At 36.6% G+C, this 21,957-nt stretch overlaps 2 protein-coding genes across 3 annotated transcripts; both read right to left on the bottom strand.

The window, feature by feature from the left end:
- Positions 1 to 62: 62 nt before the first annotated feature.
- LOC113096419 (uncharacterized) lies at positions 63 to 9,014 on the bottom strand. Of its 2 annotated transcripts, none has more exons than XM_026261803.1 (5): positions 7,698 to 9,014; positions 7,243 to 7,297; positions 2,839 to 3,029; positions 1,820 to 1,949; positions 63 to 298 (listed from the first exon to the last, which is right to left on the bottom strand). In XM_026261803.1, exons 1-5 carry the CDS (start codon positions 8,011 to 8,013, stop codon positions 130 to 132), a joined length of 861 nt encoding a protein of 286 aa, XP_026117588.1. In that variant the 5' UTR covers positions 8,014 to 9,014; the 3' UTR covers positions 63 to 129. The 2 variants fall into 2 exon arrangements, 1 of the variants encoding a protein (XP_026117588.1); XR_003288503.1 differs by having other exon boundaries at positions 79 to 298; positions 8,816 to 9,014.
- Positions 9,015 to 9,061: 47 nt separating this feature from the next.
- LOC113096421 (uncharacterized) lies at positions 9,062 to 21,656 on the bottom strand. Its single transcript, XM_026261805.1, has 10 exons — positions 21,539 to 21,656; positions 13,110 to 13,157; positions 12,744 to 12,862; positions 11,589 to 11,621; positions 11,159 to 11,248; positions 10,912 to 10,983; positions 10,734 to 10,822; positions 10,523 to 10,625; positions 10,225 to 10,324; positions 9,062 to 9,153 (listed from the first exon to the last, which is right to left on the bottom strand). Exons 2-10 carry the CDS (start codon positions 13,114 to 13,116, stop codon positions 9,062 to 9,064), a joined length of 705 nt encoding a protein of 234 aa, XP_026117590.1. The 5' UTR covers positions 13,117 to 13,157; positions 21,539 to 21,656.
- Between the last annotated feature and the right edge of the window lie 301 nt (positions 21,657 to 21,957).

Raw genomic sequence — 21,957 nt, 5'->3', positions numbered from 1 at the left:
TTAAAAAATAAAATAAAAAACACAATTCTTTGTAATGTTTTATTATTATTTTTTTTTTTTAATTTTTGTACAGCTGAACATCGAGAAACAAGTTTTAAACAATACAAGTAAAAAAAAAGTGGGGGAACCTTACTCATCTGTGGAGTCTTTTTTTTTCAGTGCTCTCATCTTTTCCTTAAGACACGCATCTATCAATGAAAAAGTGCCATTTATTACGGCAGGACCAAGACCATGTGTTGCCAGGTCAAATGTGTCCCAATTGTTCTCTAGAGCAGCCTTTAAATCTTTCAAAGTCTTCCTGCAATAAAAAATACAAAAAGCTATTTATTTTTCCAGTTCAACTGATCATTGAATCATTAAGTTAAAGGGTTAGTTCACCCAAAAAAAAAAAAAAATCGACATTTATTACTCGCCCTCATGTCGTTCTACACCCATAAGATCTTCATTCATCTTCAGAACACAAATTAAGATATTTTTGATAAAATCCAATGGCTCAGTGAGGCCTCCATTGCCAGCAAGACAATGAACACTTTCAGATTCCCAGAAAGGTACTAAAGACATATATAAAACAGGGGCCTGTACCATGATGGTAGCTGAACAAATTCAAAGTTACAGGATTAGTTTGGAGTTGACAAAACCAAACCTCTCCAGTCCGGCTTTGTTGGTACCATGATGCTGTTCATCAACTTTCTTTGTCAATTTAGGCTTTGATCCTGAGTTTGTGGAGCGTGTGCACATGAATGTGTGACATCACTGGCGAACAGCCAATCACGAGCCTTGCAACAGAAAGCAAGTTTGATTTACTTCTCGCGAGAGACCCAGCGAGAATCAAAACTAAAGGTTAAAGGTTTTGCTAAAGGTTAAGAGATTGAAGAATATGACAAATTTAAATGTCATATGAAAAATGGAGGACTAATAAAATAAATGATCTTGCTCTCTCAGTGTAGTCACAAGTGGAACTTGTTAACTTAGTTTATACATTTGAAAATATATAGTGATAGAGACTTGAACATGTAAGTTCAGATTTGTAATTTTTTAAACAGTTCAGTCTTTTGATACTACAGCTTATTTATATTACATGATCTGTATACATTAATATTTATTTTAAATAGTTTATAATAACAATTAAACTAAAATTGCTTGTGTGTAAGAGATAAATAATAATTTGAATCACAATAATTATATAAATCATAAAATGATGTTATCATTAAAGCCAGACTTCTATTTTTTTAAGCATAAGTGACCTTTAATGTGGAGCAAGATAAACTGGAGTGACTTTGTGTCAGACATGTGTCACTTCTCTCACATCTGATTGGTTCACCTTCAGTCTGAGATCTTGAATCCAGAACATAACCTGCCCCGGAGCAGGTTAGCCGTGCAGCGCAAGATACCATGGCAACGAACACCGATTAAACCAGAGCTACTTTCATAGTACCTAAAACCCAGGGTTGGCGGAAACTAAGCTGAAACATAGCTGGCTAGCCACCTAATCCAGCTTCATGGTACAGGCCCCAGGTCTTGTGACTGTGGTGGTTCAACCTTAATGTTATGAAGTGAACAAAAATACTTTTTGTGTGACAAAAATGACAAAATAATGACTTTATTAATCAATATCTAGTGATGGTGATTTCAAAACACAGTTTCATGAAGCTTCAAATCTTTACAAATCTTTTGTTTCAAATAATTTGTGTTCTGAGGATGAACGAACATCTTACAGGTTTGGAACGACATGAGGCTGAGTAATTAATTACAGAATTTTTATTTTTTGGTGAACTATCCCTTTAACATCAAGTGTAGTAGTAAATTGTTATTAAATTACCTGCAGTCTTCGGTTTTGACCATAGCTGCATGGACATTCCCTTCTTTAAGCAAGGCTTCACCCACCCTTTTCTGGGGGATGAATTTTGCGGCAAGGAACATTATGTCCCCAGCCAGATCCTTGCATTCATCTAAAATACAAATAAATACAACAGCAAAATTATTTGTAATAATGTCCAACTTATAAGCAGTACAAAAAAAAATAACAAAAGATGAAGTATGTGGATACACTCATCGTCCACCTTATTAAGACTACCTGTATATTCATGCAGTTATCTAATTAGCCAATCACGGCAGCAGCATAATGTAAACATAACAACAACATGCAGATACATTCCAAGAGCTCTGGTTAATGATGTTCACATCAACTATCAGAATCAACAACACCATAACCGTGGCATGGTTGTTGGTGCCATATTTCAGATCCTGCTGATATACTGGGATGTTTCTCACACAAAAGTCTCTGAGTTTGCACAGAATGGTACAAAAAATATTAAGTAAGCAATAATTATGGGGGTGCAAATGCCTAATCTGAGGCACAGAAACTGTAAAAGTTACAGATCACATTTTCCCCATTCTGATGATTGATGTGCTTTTGACCTGTATCTGTATGATTTTATGCAGGGTGCAGTTGCCATATGATTTGCTGCTTGTATGATTCTATGAAGGACATGGTGTACAGGAGTTCCTATTAAAGTGGACAGTGAGTGTATATTCCAAAACTGGCAGTAAAACAGCAAATCAGGCTATTAACGTAATATATTGATTTATTTTGGTAAAACTGAACACCATAAAACTTGCCCATAGTGGCAAAACAACTTTTCTACGATTATATTTACTTTTTATTTCTACATTTATATAACTGTATAACAATACAGTTATAAGTAATGTGGAATTTCAGTGGAAGTTATATTGTTAGAAAATTTTACTATAATAAATAAACTTATGATTCAAAAACACAAAACAAGGATACTGGTCTCAGAATTCCCTTTAGAGTTATTACTACTACTATATTTTTACCTTCACAAAGTTTGGAGCACTGTGAAGTGAACTTTGTGCGCTTCGAGGGGTTCACCTCCAACTCTGCCAACTTCTCTGTGATTTTCGTTTTTTGTCCTTTGGCCTTCCGTAGATAAGACACAACAGTGTTTGCTGAGTAACTCTCTGGAGGAGAGCACCTCCTCTGTAGTTCATCCAATGTGACCAGGTATCTGAAATATCAATGTGTTATGTACATTATAAAAATCCTTGCAAAGGCAGAGGTGCTTTATCTTAAAAAAAAAAAATATTTATATACAAAAGAAAGAAGGATTTGAACCATGGCAATAAGATAATTAACTTGATTTTTAAAATAACTGATATACAGCATAATTTGCTATAATTAATAACCCATTTATATATACAGGCTGGTCATATAATTAGAATATCATCAAAAAGTTCATTTCATTAATTTCATTCAAAAAGTTTAACTTGTATTTTATATTCATTCATTACACACAGACTGCTATATTTCAAATGTTTATTTCTTTTAATTTTGATGATTATAACTGACAACTAAGGAAAATCCCAAATTCAGTATCTCAGAAAATTAGAATATTTCTTAAGACCAATACAAAGAAAGGATTTTTAGAAATCTTGGCCAACTGAAAAGTATGAAGATGAGAAGTATGAGCATGTACAGGACTCAATACTTAGTTGTGGCTCTTTTGTCTGAATGACTGCAGCAATGCGGCGTGGCATGGAGTGGATCAGTCTGCGGCACTGCTCAGGTGTTATGAGAGCCCAGGTGTCTCTGATAGTGGCCTTCAGCTCTTCTGCATTCTTGGGTCTGACATATCGCTTCTTCCTCTTCCCAAAACCTCATAGATTTTCTATGACGTTAAGGTCAGGCGAGTTTGCTGGCCAATTAAGAACAGGGATACCATGGTCCTTAAACCAGGTACTGGTAGCTTTGTTACATTTGAAATATATCAGTCTGTGTGTAATGAATGAATATAATATAAGTTTCACTTTTTGAATGAAATTAGTGAAATAAATCAACTTATTGATGATTATATGACCAGCACCTGTATATATTAGGGGTGTGACGAGACGGGTATCTCACGAGACAAGACGAGACTCAAGATTGAGTTCACGAGATGAGACGAGACAAGATTTTTACACACTATTTTAAAGAAATCCTCAATGGTGAAATACATGACTAGAAAACATATTCTGCAGGTGTATTTGAAATGTTTTAACTAATCATCTTGTAATGAATGCCATTTCATTTCTACTTTCTGATTATGAATTATCATATGCAGTAAAAGGCAACAATACTCAAGCACTGTAAAAGGTTTTGCCACAAACTCAACTCACTGACTTCTCTTCTGTATGATTTCAGTCTCTTCAGACCTTACTGTACATTATTTATGAGCTTCTACAACCTTTGACCTCCTAACTGAACTCCTTTCCACAAACTGATTATGCGATCATCGCGTAAACGATTTGCCCTCTGTCTCAGTAGCCCCTCACTGCAGAACACAAGATCCAGGGGGTGGTTGGATCCCCATCTAGGGGGTGGAGATGGGTAAGTTTAGGGGTGGAGATGGGTAGGTTTAAGGGTGGCGGTGGGTGGGTTAAGGGTGCAGGGGGTGGAGACGGGTAGGTTTAGGTATATGTAAGGTGGGAGGAGTTGGATCTGGATCCAACCACGCCCCCTGGATCTTGTGTTCTGCAGTGAGGACCATCTCCTCTGGCTTGTCAATCACTGCCATGACGTTCCTTGTGAGAGACGTGCGCGGCTGCGCGCTCCAGTAACACTGCACACTCCACAGGCACTGCATACAATGTTTTTGTCAGGAGACAGGAGTAACAACTGCAGATTATGAGTTACCTGCGGTGAGTCCGATATTATGAATCCACTAAGTGTGTGCGCTGCTTTAAGTGAATGTAAATTGATACTTATGACTGATCGCGCTCAAAAAAATGTCAGTGGAGACGTAATGTAAATGTAGCGGTGGCATATTCTTTCCTAATCATCCTAACACTCTGTCATGGCAACATCACAAGAATACTTTTCGCCTTGACGAGAAATCTCATCACATTTTAGTCTCGCGAGATCTCGTGACACATATATACATATACATTATATATATATATATACATACATTAGGGCTGTCAAATGATTAAAATTTTTAATCAAATTAATCAGAATTTTCAGTGGATTAATCATGATTAATCACTATTTGCAATTACACCTGAATCCTAACCATTTTTTTTTCTGAAATGCATACCAAAAGATAAATAACAGGACACAGATACATTATATTCATGTATTGATTCATCATGTGGTTCTTTTTTTCTGAATTTCAAAAGTTTAACATTTACTTAATCAAATTTACCTGAGCACTATATCAAACCATGCCAATTAACTACAGATAGTGTAAGAGTTTTAGGTGAACCAGTGCTTAAATATAGCCACATATCTATGAAATTATGGATAGAGAAACTCGAAAGAATGAACTCAGAAACACAAACATGTGCCACCATCACATAAGCAGCACTCTGGGCACTCTTGTTTTTGGGAGGTGTTCATTTGCTCTGCCACAATACTTTAGGATCAATATTTTCACATTCTGAAGGCTTCAAGTGAGAGTAAAACCAAGTAAAATGCATATGCTTTCCCAAACAGCTGTAATTTTCGCTGCATTGCATGTAGGCGTTCTGCGCATGCGCAGTGTGAAACACAGGACGCTATAACAGGAAGAAGCTCCAGCTCATATATATATATACAGTATTGTTCAAAATAATAGCAGTACAATGTGACTAACCAGAATAATCTAGGTTTTTAGTATATTTTTTATTGCTACGTGGCAAACAAGTTACCAGTAGGTTCAGTAGATTGTCAGAAAACAAACAAGACCCAGCATTCATTATATCATGCTCTTAAGGCTGTGCAATTGGGCAATTAGTTGAAAGGGGTGTGTTCAAAAAAATAGCAGTGTCTACCTTTGACTGTACAAACTCAAAACTATTTTGTACAAACATTTTTTTTTTCTGGGATTTAGCAATCCTGTGAATCACTAAACTAATATTTAGTTGTATGACCACAGTTTTTTAAAACTGCTTGACATCTGTGTGGCATGGAGTCAACCAACTTGTGGCACCTCTCAGCTGTTCCACTCCATGATTCTTTAACAACATTCCACAATTCATTCACATTTCTTGGTTTTGCTTCAGAAACAGCAAGTTCTCAATTGGATTAAGGTCTGGAGATTGGGCTGGCCACTCCATAACATTAATTTTGTTGGTTTGGAATCAAGACTTTGTCCGTTTACTAGTGTGTTTTGGGTCATTGTCTTGTTGAAACAACCATTTCAAGGGCATGTCCTCTTCAGCATAGGGCAACATGACCTCTTCAAGTATTTTAACATATGCAAACTGATCCATGATCCCTGGTATGCGATAAATAGGCCCAACACCATAGTAGGAGAAACATGCCCATATCATGATGCTTGCACCTCCATGCTTCACTGTCTTCACTGTGTACTGTGGCTTGAATTCAGAGTTTGGGGGTCTTCTCACAAACTGCCTGTGGCCCTTGGACCCAAAAAGAACAATTTTACTCTCATCAGTCCACAAAATGTTCCTCCATTTCTCTTTAGGCCAGTTGATGTGTTCTTTGGCAAATTGTAACCTCTTCTGCACATGCCTTTTTTTTAACAGAGGGACTTTGCGGGGGATTCTTGAAAATAGATTAGCTTCACACAGACGTCTTCTAACTGTCACAGTACTTACAGGTAACTCCAGACTGTCTTTGATCATCCTGGAGGTGATCATTGGCTGAGCCTTTGCCATTCTGGTTATTCTTCTATCCATTTTGATGGTTGTCTTCCGTTTTCTTCCACGTCTCTCTGGTTTTGCTCTCCGTTTTAAGGCATTGGAGATCATTTTAGCTGAACAGCCTATCATTTTTTGCACCTCTTTATAGGTTTTCCCCTCTCTAATCAACTTTTTAATCAAAGTACGCTGTTCTTCTGAACAATGTCTTGAACGACCCATTTTCCTCAGCTTTCAAATGCATGTTCAACAAGTGTTGGCTTCATCCTTAAATAGGGGCCACCTGATTCACACCGGTTTCTTCAAAAAATTGATGACCTCAGTGATTGAATGACACACTGCTATTTTTTTGAACACACCCCTTTCAACTAATTCAACTAATTGCCCAATTGCACAGCCTTAAGAGCGTGCATATCATGAATGCTGGGTCTCATTTGTTTTCTGAGAATCTACTGAACCTACTGGTAACTTGTTTGCCACGTAGCAATAAAAAAATATACGAAAAACCTTGATTATTCTGGTTAGTCACATTGTACTGCTATTATTTTGAACAATACTGTATATATACACACACACATTTTTTTATTTATTTTTGTTTTTTACCTTTTTGCTTGATGAGAGTCTGAAACTTTTAAAACACTTTCCACCAGGAATCCCCCTGGAAGGGTGAATAAAAAGAAAAGTAACAGTATCAGTATGGGAGAGGCATAGCATGCTTTCATTTAAATTAAGTTAAAAGTAATTACTATGTCTATAGATTAATAAATGCATTGTGGTTTTCTTTGTTTATACCAGTGTCAATATAAAAACTGGTTCTTTACTACACAAATCAACACACTAATCACATTGTTTACTGCAGTAACATTAAAACCATTTATTTATTTATTTTTTACAATGGCTACAACCTTCCACAGGTTAAAGAAGTACATAGCAGCAGCAAATGGCATAATATCTCAATATTAACAACCTTAATTTCACATGAAAATTCATGTAGGACAAAGTGTCCACAAATTTTTAAGCAAATTTGTGTTTTTCCAAGATCTTACTTAAGACTTTACCTTCAACTTGGTTAAGTCCCGAGCTGCTTTCTTCCTGAATTCCTTCATTTTGTTTGCTTCTTCCTGAGCTGTCTTCTCCCTCAGGTTCATCCTCTCTTTCTCCTGATCTATCTTGTCCCTCAGGTTCATCCTCTCTTTCTCCTGATCTATCTTGTCCCTCAGGTTCATCCTCTCTATCTCCTGAGCTGTCTTCTCCCTCAGGTTCATTCTCGCTTTCTCCTGATCTGTCTTGTCCCTCAGGTTCGTCCTCTCTTTCTCCTGATCTATCTTGTCCCTCAGGTTCATTCTCGCTTTCTCCTGAGCTGTCTTCTAACATAATTGATGTATTTAGAAATAATATTAAATGAATAGAGAACAGACTATCTGTTAGTCAATTTTAATAATAGTTTATACAGCCTCTAAAAATGTAAAGTGCCATATAGGGTTAGTTTGCCCTGAAAAAAATATGTCATTAAATAGATCCACTCCCGTAAGACCTTTGTTCATCTTCGGAACACAAATTAAGATATTTTTGATCAAATCTGATGGCTCAGTGAGGCCTCTCTTGACAGCAAGATAATCAACACTATCAGATGCCCAGAAAGCTAATAAAAACACGTTTAAAACAGTCCATGTGGCTACAGTGGTTAAACTTTAATGTTATGAAGTGATGAGAACACTTTATGTGCAACAAAAAACGAAATGACTTTATTCAACTATATCTAGTGATGGGTGATTTCAAAACACTGGTTCGTGAAGCTTTGAAGCTCTATGAATCTTTTGTTTTGAATCAGTGGTTCAGAGCGCATATCAAACTGCCAAAGTCACGTGAACCATTGACATTTCAAAACACTTGTGCTGTAACGAAGCCTCGGTTACTGAAATCATCTGACTTCAGTGATCCGAACGTCTGATTTGAAACAAAAGATTTGTAAAGCTTAAAAGCTTCATGAAGCAGTGTTTTGAAAATCAGCCCAATACTGAGGATGACGAAGGTCTTACGGGTGTGGAACGACTTGAGAGTGAGAAATTAATGACCGAATTTTCATTTTTGGGTGAACTAACCCTAAACTTTGCAGTTGTTAGAAGGATTATTTTACAATGTAGTCACAAGGGTCATTTAATCCAAAATGTACTACCTTTGCAAAAAAGACACTCCGGTTTCCCAGGAAGACATCTTTTATGAATACTGACAAAACATATTGAACATTTTTCCTAGAAAGATCATTTGCATGAAAAAAAGGTTAGATCAAGGTTATCCAATTCCTAAGGAACATTTATTTATTGTATTTATCTTTTATTCCCCAACTAATTAAACAATTTAATCTGGTGTACTAGATCAAAAAACCAATGGTCAAACATCAGTTGAAGCTTAGAATCTAACTTTATTTTCTAATATTTAAATTGTCATTTGCATCACTTGCCTTGTTCTTCCTGGGTACTTTATGAAAACAGATGCCACAAATATCTGACCTATCTGAAACACATAGGAAACATATTTGCTGCATTATTAATCTATCGACAGGAAACAACCAATAGGAACGTCTCAGGTTACGTATGTAACCATGGTTCCCTGAGAACAGAGAACGAGACTCTGTGCTGACAGCGCTATAGGGAACGCCCTCCTTGACCCGTGCTCGAAATGCCAAAAATCCCAACACTCCAATCCTATTGGCTGGCGACAGCCTATCACATCAAACGGTAGAGAGAAAATGATCGTCTAACCTGCTGCGAGCGGGTTCCCTCCTCACGCGCTCCCAGGGCAGTTCCATAACCTCCAGCAACTCCAAAAAAGCAGCGCAGGGTGGCCTAGCGGGAGCTGCGGGCTCGCCCACTTCTCCCACTTCGGCCATCTCCTGTTCTCTGGGGCTTTGAGCCAAGAGAGCACTCGCTCCTGGGTCCGAGGATGTCAAAGATAGCACATCGCCATCATCCGCCAGAAGCGCATCCTCGTCAGCCGCTTCGGCTTGAGAAAGATTGACACCCCTCTCAAATTCCTCAGCGAGCTCCACCTGCGAGCCCCATGATTTCAGCCGCCGCTCAGCCTCAGCACATTCGGGGCCGGAACCACCAGGCAGCGGTGACGGCACCTCGAGAAGAGGGCCAAACGAGAACGGAGCGTTTTCATGGGAAAACGCTCACAGTTAGCACAGGCAGCACCCTCGAGTACTGACCGTGCGTGCTCCTCGCCCAGACAAGATACACACAAGTTTTGTGTGTCCTCCAGTGTCAGAAACCTGGGACAAGGATCAGCACACTTCCTGAACGATTTAGAAGACATTTTTTGGCAGAGTGAAAATGGCACGAGCAAAAAACAGTCGTGAAAAGACAAAAGGATCTCGTCTGTTGCCCCAGGCGCTCCCTTTATACGTCACGGTTCGCGCCGTTTGATGTGATAGACTGTCGCCGGCCAATAGGATTGGAGTGTTGTGATTTTTGGCATTTCGAGCACGGGTCACAGAGGACGTTCCCCATAGCACTGTCAGCGCAGAGTAGAAGTTCCCTTTCGAAAGAGAACTCTAAATTCATACATGAGCATGGTACTTACCAAGTGAATGAAAGAGAAGTGTCCCCAGACGCTCCCTCTCTTCCTGGATAGGAGAGCACGTAAGGTATCCCCCTGAGCCTCCAAGTATGGCCTCAGCAAACTAAAGGTGTTCCAAAAAGAATGATTAGTTCAATGCCATAATCAACTGGAATTTTGTAGAATTTCTAAAACCAATAAACCAATTAGTCATATGAAATATATGCAATATCATTACAAATGACAAAAGTTTCATGATCCAAAAAACTGACAATGATTTTTTAGTAGTAGTAATAATAATAATAAATTAAAAGCATTTTACCACAGCTGTGAAAACACCACATGAAATGCTATCATGCTGTAAGCTATGTTTCCTGAGTACTCTTTTCCATGGCCCCTGGTAGCCTTTTGAAGCAGCAAATGTGCTGAAATGTAGATAAAGATTAAAATATGTAATGCAGATGTGTAAAATAAAGTTTACATAGAAAAACAGAAATGTAATTTTGTTTTTTGGGGGTAAAAAATGCCTGTACCTCCAGTTTTCTGCTATTTTGTTATATTGTTCATCTGTTTCCCCAAGTGAATTAAGGTATGTAATTGCACGGTCAACAATGCTGCAGTGCTAGAAAAAAAATAAATAAATGTTACACTGGGAGCCAATATGCTTGACATGTTTATAATATGTACATAGTTACTTGGTTAGTAACTTACAAAAAAAGTCCAATGATTCCCGTCCTCCAAAAAGGGACCAACAACCTCTGTTTTATTTTCAAACATGTTCTTCTTAAAAGGAAAGTAAAAATATGAATGTAAAATGAAATGTATGTAATACCTTTAATTCAGTAAGAGCAAATTAAAAACTATTCTGTGAGACTAGCAATGAATATTTGTCTATATTAGTTATACCTGTAACACTGGTAAGAACTGGCTTTTCAAGTTTTGTCAGGGTACTTCTTACCTTCGTAAAATAACTGCTCCTAGCCCGGGTGTCACCCTCCAGAATGTGACCCAGGGTCTGATTATTGATGGCCAAAACATCTGGCCGCTTCTAAACAAAAAAATGAAAGGTACTGACAATCATTTTTAAAATAAGTGCAACTTCACAAGGTCAACGAAGTGCATGAAAAAAAGCAAACTAATTATCCGAACAATACCAGCGATCATTTTATGACCATTTTGATGTCTTCATTCACAAGTGTTAATGGTACTGTTCCAATAATTCTTGTATTGAAAATACTCCTAGGCAGGGTTGGGCCATAACGAAAATATATATCACAATACGTCAAGACATTTTCACAATACATGATAAAATACACAGGTGTGTTAGATTAGACTGGTGTCTTCCCCTTATATAGAAAGTGTTCAAATTAGTTTAGTTAACATCTTACCCTGCTGAACAGATGGAACAAGGCATCCATTATCTAAGGAGACATAAACCAAAGAAAAAAAGAGGGAAAAAAAGAAAAAGCACAAAATTACAAATAGTAAAAGTGATAGCAAACTTGTTTTGAGAATTTTGAGTTCAAGCTTTCAAAATTTGTGTTTTGAGGAGAACTGTGAAAAGAATAAAACTTCTGAAAGCCTTAGACTTATATTTCTAATGATTTTATCCAAACTAACTTACATGCATAAAAGGGATAGTTCTATGGTAGTTAATTCAGTTATATTTTCCAAGATCAATTTATAGTACTCTAGTACACTAAAAATAACACAGTAAAATGAATCTATTGAGTACTGCAGCCCTGAGAGCAGCACATAGTACACTAAAATAACACAGTAATATGAATCTATTGAGTACTGCAGCCCTGAGAGCAGCATATAGTACACTAAAATAACACAGTAATATGAATCTATTGAGTACTGCAGCCCTGAGAGCAGCATATAGTACACTAAAATAACACAGTAATATGAATCTATTGAGTACTGCAGCCCTGAGAGCAGCATAGTACACTAAAATAACAGTAATATGAATCTATTGAGTTCTGCAGCTCTGAGAGCAGCATAGTACACTAAAATAACACAGTAATATGAATCTATTGAGTACTGCAGCCCTGAGAGCAGCATATAGTACACTAAAATAACACAGTAATATGAATCTATTGAGTACTGCAGCTCTGAGAGCAGCATATAGTACACTAAAATAACACAGTAAAATGAATCTATTGAGTACTGCAGCTCTGAGAGCAGCATATAGTACACTAAAATAACACAGTAATATGAATCTATTGAGTACTGCAGCCCTGAGAGCAGCATATAGTACACTAAAATAACACAGTAATATGAATCTATTGAGAACTGCAGCTCTGAGAGCAGCATATAGTACACTAAAATAACACAGTAAAATGAATCTATTGAGTACTGCAGCTCTGAGAGCAGCATATAGTACACTAAAATAACACAGTAAAATGAATGTATTGAGAACTGCAGCCCTGAGAGCAGCATATAGTTCAACAGAGAGCAGAATCGTGCAGCTTGAGGGTGAACTTTCTCTTTAAAACATTTCTTACACACAAGTTGAATTATAAAATACAAGAGAATGGTACCTCATCAGATACTTCGTTGTTTTCTATGAGGGATTCAAAACTCTCCATGTAAAGTGGATAGGGTCCAATCCTTCCGATGCCTCTTCCATGCAGTCCTCCAGACTTCATAATTTGTAAGACTGCATAAATGATTATTTTCCCCTTATTTAAATGTTTTTAAACTATTGTTTTAATATTCTATATTTTAGTGTTGAAATAATGTGCAAAGATCACAGAATAACATTTTCTACAGAAAATACAGGCCTATAAAGTACTCTTGTAGTCTTAGACTACACCCTTTTCCCTTTATTGTTTATTAAAATACATTGTTGTTCAGGTAGCCTAGCTAAAGTACATTACAAAAAAAAAAAAAAAACACATACTTACCATTCATTTTTCTCAGAAAGAAATGCTCCTTGAAAGCAGAGGAATAAGCTGATAATAAAACATTGGAAACATTAGCATTACCAATGGAGAACAATGGCACCAATTTTAAAGCATCAAATATTAGGATAAAATTAAAGCTGCAAGCAGTGATGAAAGTGCCTTTGCACCCAGTGGCTTTAGGAAAACCGGTGGGCAACCGAATTTCATACTTGTACATTAAACGTAGCACAAACTGTGCTTAATTGACATTTTGAAGGTGCCGCTATCAAGCCATTTTGCCACACCTAATTGTGAATCCCAAATGAGACATACATTTCCACCACTTCTGATACGTGTGCAAAGTTTCATGAGTTTTCGAGAATGTTTAGGCCCTCTAAAATGATTTCAGAGAACAAGAATAATTTACTGAGCAATTACAATAGGGTCCTTACACCATCAGTGCTCAGGTCCTAATAAAATAAGCTCTCGTGCTTCAAGAGCAACATGTCTATGATAAGTCACGCAGGTATTGTGCTACTCTGAAGTGGTACCTGAAGCAGTATAAAATAGTCTTAATATAGGCATAAGCCTCGTCTGTGCAGCATATAGTAGACTAAAATAACACAGTAAAAGTTATCTATTGAGTACTGCAGCTCTGAGAGCAGCATATAGTACACTAAAATAACACAGTAATATGAATCTATTGAGTACTGCAGCCCTGAGAGCAGCATAGTACACTAAAATAACACAGTAATATGAATCTATTGAGTACTGCAGCTCTGAGAGCAGCATATAGTACACTAAAATAACACAGTAATATGAATCTATTGAGTACTGCAGCCCTGAGAGCAGCATATAGTACACTAAAATAACACAGTAATATGAATCTATTGAGTACTGCAGCCCTGAGAGCAGCATATAGTACACTAAAATAACACAGTAATATGAATCTATTGAGTACTGCAGCCCTGAGAGCAGCATAGTACACTAAAATAACACAGTAATATGAATCTATTGAGTACTGCAGCTCTGAGAGCAGCATATAGTACACTAAAATAACACAGTAATATGAATCTATTGAGTACTGCAGCCCTGAGAGCAGCATAGTACACTAAAATAACACAGTAATATGAATCTATTGAGTACTGCAGCCCTGAGAGCAGCATAGTACACTAAAATAACACAGTAATATGAATCTATTGAGTACTGCAGCTCTGAGAGCAGCATATAGTACACTAAAATAACACAGTAATATGAATCTATTGAGTACTGCAGCCCTGAGAGCAGCATAGTACACTAAAATAACACAGTAATATGAATCTATTGAGTACTGCAGCCCTGAGAGCAGCATAGTACACTAAAATAACACAGTAATATGAATCTATTGAGTACTGCAGCCCTGAGAGCAGCATAGTACACTAAAATAACACAGTAATATGAATCTATTGAGTACTGCAGCCCTGATAGCAGCATAGTACACTAAAATAACACAGTAATATGAATCTATTGAGTACTGCAGCCCTGAGAGCAGCATAGTACACTAAAATAACACAGTAATATGAATCTATTGAGTACTGCAGCCCTGAGAGCAGCATATAGTACACTAAAATAACACAGTAATATGAATCTATTGGGTACTGCAGCCCTGAGAGCAGCATAGATAGTACACTAAAATAACACAGTAATATGAATCTATTGAGTACTGCAGCTCTGAGAGCAGCATATAGTACACTAAAATAACACAGTAATATGAATCTATTGAGTACTGCAGCCCTGAGAGCAGCATAGTACACTAAAATAACACAGTAATATGAATCTATTGAGTACTGCAGCCCTGAGAGCAGCATAGTACACTAAAATAAGACAGTAATATGAATCTATTGAGTACTGCAGCCCTGAGAGCAGCATAGTACACTAAAATAACACAGTAATATGAATCTATTGAGTACTGCAGCCCTGAGAGCAGCATAGTACACTAAAATAACACAGTAATATGAATCTATTGAGTACTGCAGCCCTGAGAGCAGCATAGTACACTAAAATAACACAGTAATATGAATCTATTGAGTACTGCAGCCCTGAGAGCAGCATAGTACACTAAAATAACACAGTAATATGAATCTATTGAGTACTGCAGCCCTGAGAGCAGCATATAGTACACTAAAATAACACAGTAATATGAATCTATTGGGTACTGCAGCCCTGAGAGCAGCATAGATAGTACACTAAAATAACACAGTAATATGAATCTATTGAGTACTGCAGCTCTGAGAGCAGCATATAGTACACTAAAATAACACAGTAATATGAATCTATTGAGTACTGCAGCCCTGAGAGCAGCATATAGTACACTAAAATAACACAGTAATATGAATCTATTGAGTACTGCAGCCCTGAGAGCAGCATAGTACACTAAAATAACACAGTAATATGAATCTATTGAGTACTGCAGCCCTGAGAGCAGCATATAGTACACTAAAATAACACAGTAATATGAATCTATTGAGTACTGCAGCCCTGAGAGCAGCATATAGTACACTAAAATAACACAGTAATATGAATCTATTGAGTACTGCAGCCCTGAGAGCAGCATAGTACACTAAAATAACACAGTAATATGAATCTATTGAGTACTGCAGCCCTGAGAGCAGCATATAGTACACTAAAATAACACAGTAATATGAATCTATTGAGTACTGCAGCCCTGAGAGCAGCATATAGTACACTAAAATAACACAGTAATATGAATCTATTGAGTACTGCAGCCCTGAGAGCAGCATAGTACACTAAAATAACACAGTAATATGAATCTATTGAGTACTGCAGCCCTGAGAGCAGCATATAGTACACTAAAATAACACAGTAATATGAATCTATTGAGTACTGCAGCTCTGAGAGCAGCATAGATAGTACACTAAAATAACACAGTAATATGAATCTATTGAGTACTGCAGCTCTGAGAGCAGCATATAGTACACTAAAATAACACAGTAATATGAATCTATTGAGTACTGCAGCTCTGAGAGCAGCATAGTACACTAAAATAACAGTAATATGAATCTATTGAGTACTGCAGCCCTGAGAGCAGCATAGATAGTACACTAAAATAACACAGTAATATGAATCTATTGAGTACTGCAGCCCTGAGAGCAGCATAGTACACTAAAATAACACAGTAATATGAATCTATTGAGTACTGCAGCCCTGAGAGCAGCATATAGTACACTAAAATAACACAGTAATATGAATCTATTGGGTACTGCAGCCCTGAGAGCAGCATAGATAGTACACTGAAATAACACAGTAATATGAATCTATTGAGTACTGCAGCTCTGAGAGCAGCATATAGTACACTAAAATAACACAGTAATATGAATCTATTGAGTACTGCAGCCCTGAGAGCAGCATATAGTACACTAAAATAACACAGTAATATGAATCTATTGAGTACTGCAGCCCTGAGAGCAGCATAGTACACTAAAATAACACAGTAATAGGAATCTATTGAGTACTGCAGCCCTGAGAGCAGCATAGTACACTAAAATAACACAGTAATATGAATCTATTGAGTACTGCAGCCCTGAGAGCAGCATAGTACACTAAAATAACACAGTAATATGAATCTATTGAGTACTGCAGCTCTGAGAGCAGCATATAGTACACTAAAATAACAGTAATATGAATCTATTGAGTACTGCAGCCCTGAGAGCAGCATAGATAGTACACTAAAATAACACAGTAATATGAATCTATTGAGTACTGCAGCTCTGAGAGCAGTATATAGTACACTAAAATAACACAGTAATATGAATCTATTGAGTACTGCAGCCCTGAGAGCAGCATATAGTACACTAAAATAACACAGTAATATGAATCTATTGAGTACTGCAGCCCTGAGAGCAGCATATAGTACACTAAAATAACACAGTAATATGAATCTATTGAGTACTGCAGCCCTGAGAGCAGCATAGATAGTACACTAAAATAACACAGTAATATGAATCTATTGAGTACTGCAGCCCTGAGAGCAGCATATAGTACACTAAAATAACAGTCATATGAATCTATTAAGTACTGCAGCCCTGAGAGCAGCATAGTACACTAAAATAACACAGTAATATGAATCTATTGAGTACTGCAGCTCTGAGAGCAGCATATAGTACACTAAAATAACACAGTAATATGAATCTATTGAGTACTGCAGCCCTGAGAGCAGCATAGTACACTAAAATAACACAGTAATATGAATCTATTGAGTACTGCAGCTCTGAGAGCAGCATAGTACACTAAAATAACACAGTAATATCAATCTATTGAGAACTGCAGCTCTGAGAGCAGCATAGTACACTAAAATAAGACAGTAATATGAATCTATTGAGTACTGCAGCCCTGAGAGCAGCATAGTACACTAAAATAACACAGTAATATGAATCTATTGAGTACTGCAGCCCTGAGAGCAGCATATAGTACACTAAAATAACACAGTAATATGAATCTATTGAGTACTGCAGCCCTGAGAGCAGCATAGTACACTAAAATAACACAGTAATATGAATCTATTGAGTACTGCAGCTCTGAGAGCAGCATATAGTACACTAAAATAACACAGTAATATGAATCTATTGAGAACTGCAGCTCTGAGAGCAGCATAGTACACTAAAATAACACAGTAATATGAATCTATTGAGTTCTGCAGCTCTGAGAGCAGCATAGTACACTAAAATAACACAGTAATATGAATCTATTGAGAACTGCAGCTCTGAGAGCAGCATATAGTACACTAAAATAACACAGTAATATGAATCTATTGAGTACTGCAGCTCTGAGAGCAGCATATAGTACACTAAAATAACACAGTAATATGAATCTATTGAGTACTGCAGCTCTGAGAGCAGCATAGATAGTACACTAAAATAACACAGTAATATGAATCTATTGAGAACTGCAGCTCTGAGAGCAGCATATAGTACACTAAAATAACACAGTAATATGAATCTATTGAGAACTGCAGCTCTGAGAGCAGCATAGTACACTAAAATAACAGTAATATGAATCTATTGAGTTCTGCAGCTCTGAGAGCAGCATAGTACACTAAAATAACACAGTAATATGAATCTATTGAGTACTGCAGCCCTGAGAGCAGCATATAGTACACTAAAATAACACAGTAATATGAATCTATTGAGTACTGCAGCTCTGAGAGCAGCATATAGTACACTAAAATAACACAGTAATATGAATCTATTGAGTACTGCAGCCCTGAGAGCAGCATAGATAGTACACTAAAATAACACAGTAATATGAATCTATTGAGAACTGCAGCTCTGAGAGCAGCATAGTACACTAAAATAACACAGTAATATGAATCTATTGGGTACTGCAGCCCTGAGAGCAGCATAGATAGTACACTAAAATAACACAGTAATATGAATCTATTGAGTACTGCAGCTCTGAGAGCAGCATATAGTACACTAAAATAACACAGTAATATGAATCTATTGAGTACTGCAGCTCTGAGAGCAGCATAGTACACTAAAATAACACAGTAATATGAATCTATTGGGTACTGCAGCCCTGAGAGCAGCATAGATAGTACACTAAAATAACACAGTAATATGAATCTATTGAGTACTGCAGCTCTGAGAGCAGCATATAGTACACTAAAATAACACAGTAATATGAATCTATTGAGTACTGCAGCCCTGAGAGCAGCATATAGTACACTAAAATAACACAGTAATATGAATCTATTGAGTACTGCAGCCCTGAGAGCAGCATAGTACACTAAAATAACACAGTAATATGAATCTATTGAGTACTGCAGCCCTGAGAGCAGCATATAGTACACTAAAATAACACAGTAATATGAATCTATTGAGTACTGCAGCCCTGAGAGCAGCATAGTACACTAAAATAACACAGTAATATGAATCTATTGAGTACTGCAGCCCTGAGAGCAGCATAGTACACTAAAATAACACAGTAATATGAATCTATTGAGTACTGCAGCCCTGAGAGCAGCATATAGTACACTAAAATAACACAGTAATATGAATCTATTGAGTACTGCAGCCCTGAGAGCAGCATAGTACACTAAAATAACACAGTAATATGAATCTATTGAGAACTGCAGCTCTGAGAGCAGCATATAGTACACTAAAAATAACACAGTAAAATGAATCTATTGAGTACTGCAGCCCTGAGAGCGGCATATAGTACACTAAAATAACACAGTAATATGAATCTATTGAGTACTGCAGCCCTGAGAGCAGCATATAGTACACTAAAATAACACAGTAATATGAATCTATTGAGTACTGCAGCCCTGAGAGCAGCATATAGTACACTAAAATAACACAGTAATATGAATCTATTGAGTACTGCAGCCCTGAGAGCAGCATAGTCAGGGACGTGCACAGACATTTTGAGGGGCAGGGGCTCAAGTGAAATAAAGGATCTTCTCATAATTACGTATTTCTTTTTGTTTTTTTAAACAAAAAAGTATATATATTAACGCAACACTGACTTCCTTTTTAAAAAAAAAATAATTTAAAAAAGTTAATTAATTTTATGTTCCTCAAACTCTAATTTTCAAAAGATGTCTACAAAATAATCAGTTCACACAGAAACCATGGTCTTCTTAGTATTCACTAGGTTTATAGAGCAGCAAAGGAAACCATCCCACAATGTGCATGTTTTGAAAACATTTTCTATGCTACTAGCTTCAAGTATATATTTAGAATAACCAAAATAACTGCATCAAGCAGAGGGGTGTGTTTTACTAATAATTTGTTTATTTATTTATTTTTTTTGCACAAGGCACTAAATCATTTTAGTTATTTTGGTTTTATCAGAACACATAACACTTTTAAATCAACACAAATATTCACTCTAAACTGAAGAGGGTTGTTGCTGCTATTTTGTTAACTTTGCATTATGCTGCCTGCCTGGCCCTGCACTGCAAGCATGATTAAAATTAATTGTTTAAATACTTTTTGTTTCACAAGCAAAATAACTTTTTAGCTTCACACAACTAAGCATCAGAATACTGAATTGCCTTAATGTTTTAATCAAATACATTTATATTATTATTGCTATGCATGTACACATACACAATAACTGATGGTGACTGACAAGGACTTAGTTTCACATTTGAGGGAGGACTGTATCATCACCATCATCAAATAAAACCTTCAAAATCCACATTTAGATGGAGTTTGTTTTAAACCACACTCAAAAAATATTCTGTGGCTTAGTAAATATTTAACTTAATTAACTTAATAAAATCTCTGAAAATCTTACTTGATTGTTTGAATTAAACTTACCAAAATAATTGAGTAAAAATTAAATTAAATTAAATAAAAGCCAATGTCATGTATGTATTTGTGGTTGTATGGAATACTATTTTAAAGGTTTAGAGGAAATAATAAAAAGTTCATAATTAAAAAGTTAATTTATAAATATTGTTATTTTTAATGTTAACTTATTTCTACTCAGTTTTATTTATTAATGTACAGATGCAGTTACTCAGATTTACTACATTTTTTAGAGTGTACCCTATCCTCCATTTGTTTGCATCTGTAGATTTCTTCTAGATTCACCAATTTAGATTTCTAAATTTCAGGGGGAAAGACTCTTGATGCAAGTCATTAACTAACTGGGGACGTTCTTATTTTATTAACTTATTTTATTACATGGCTTTGTTGATGTCCGATGTAGAATGGGTTCTGTTATTTCACTATAGCATGTTTGCTATGTTTGGTAGTCAATGAGCGCTCCTGACCTGATATTTATACTATTCTTCAATAAATGTATTTGTTTGACTGGGAAGCTGTGCGCAAACAGGAATATATATTATTTAAAAAAAAAAAAAAAAAAAAAGCACCCCAGAAAAAAGGGCACTTTCTCTCCAGGAATAAAAAGGGCAGGTGCTCAAGCCCCCTTTGATGTCTATGTGTGCACGTTCCTGAGCATAGTACACTAAAATAACACAGTAATATGAATCTATTGAGTACTGCAGCTCTGAGAGCAGCTACTCAAATTCCCGACCGTAAACGGATTCCCCATAACGTTACTGTTTCTGTCCTCGTGCTATGCAACGGTCGTGTTGTTGCGTTCAGTGTAGAGTCGCCGCGCTGCGATAAAAGATTGCGTCTGGTGTACACACGGTGTAACTCCTGCTTTAAGAGCAGCATAGTTGACCAAAAATAACATCGAAATGAAATTATTTCCGTTCTGTCTTCGCATATGTCGGCTTTACAGACAGCTTGTTTAACCCCATTTAGACCATTAGTTATGTGCAGTGGAGTTAGCAGTCGAATCAAAATACAAATGATCCGATATTAGACGATGATAGTTCTGTGCATTTTCAATATTCCCCAATTATCTTAGTACATTTTAGAGGCCGTTTATCACAGAATTTTAACAAAATATATTGTAAATTCACTTACCTCTACAAAACCCGCGATCTATCAACAGTCGATAACGTATCTAGAATCCCGCCAAAAAAAAAAAACTTGATCCCGCCTCTGCTTCAATTTCATTGGTTGAATCTGTAAACCAATCATTTTCCTTTCTGCCCTCAGAACATGTTTGAGTAAGTAAAACTCCCATCTGCGCTAAAAAACAGTGTAGTGGATGACCTTTGTAAGACAAAATAATTTAAAATTTGTCCTTGTTCTCTTTTCCACAATTACCTCAAGTGAATCAGGATTGAGGCCAATAACCGTTCCAGCCTTTCTAATCCATTTATTAATCCTATTTTTGTCATCGACAGTGATTCTACATCCCCAGCAGAGCACTGCATAAAACTAAACACCTACCATGATTCCCTGAATAAAAAATAAATAAATAAACACAACACAAAGAA

The sequence above is a fragment of the Carassius auratus genome, unplaced genomic scaffold, assembly GCF_003368295.1.
Source record: "Carassius auratus strain Wakin unplaced genomic scaffold, ASM336829v1 scaf_tig00215914, whole genome shotgun sequence".
In the NCBI taxonomy this organism is placed as follows: domain Eukaryota; kingdom Metazoa; phylum Chordata; class Actinopteri; order Cypriniformes; family Cyprinidae; genus Carassius; species Carassius auratus.
Note: the sequence above shows the minus strand (reverse complement) of the source record. Positions and strands in the feature narration are given on the sequence as shown.

Bases quoted from the DNA above. Each gene is read 5' to 3' on its own strand.
- LOC113096419 (XM_026261803.1), bottom strand. From the start codon at position 8,013: ATGTTAGAAGACAGCTCAGGAGAAAGCGAGAATGAACCTGAGGGACAA. The intron at 3,030-7,242 runs GTAAAAAACAAA...TTGATATTTCAG, and splicing joins GACTCTCATCAAGCAAAAAG to ATACCTGGTCACATTGGATG. The intron at 1,950-2,838 runs GTAAAAATATAG...TTTGTATTTTAG, and splicing joins GTGCTCCAAACTTTGTGAAG to ATGAATGCAAGGATCTGGCT.
- LOC113096421 (XM_026261805.1), bottom strand. The intron at 10,823-10,911 runs GTAAGTTACTAA...TTTTTTTTCTAG, and splicing joins GGAATCATTGGACTTTTTTT to CACTGCAGCATTGTTGACCG. The intron at 9,154-10,224 runs GTAAGTACCATG...TATGTGTTTCAG, and splicing joins ACTTCTCTTTCATTCACTTG to ATAGGTCAGATATTTGTGGC.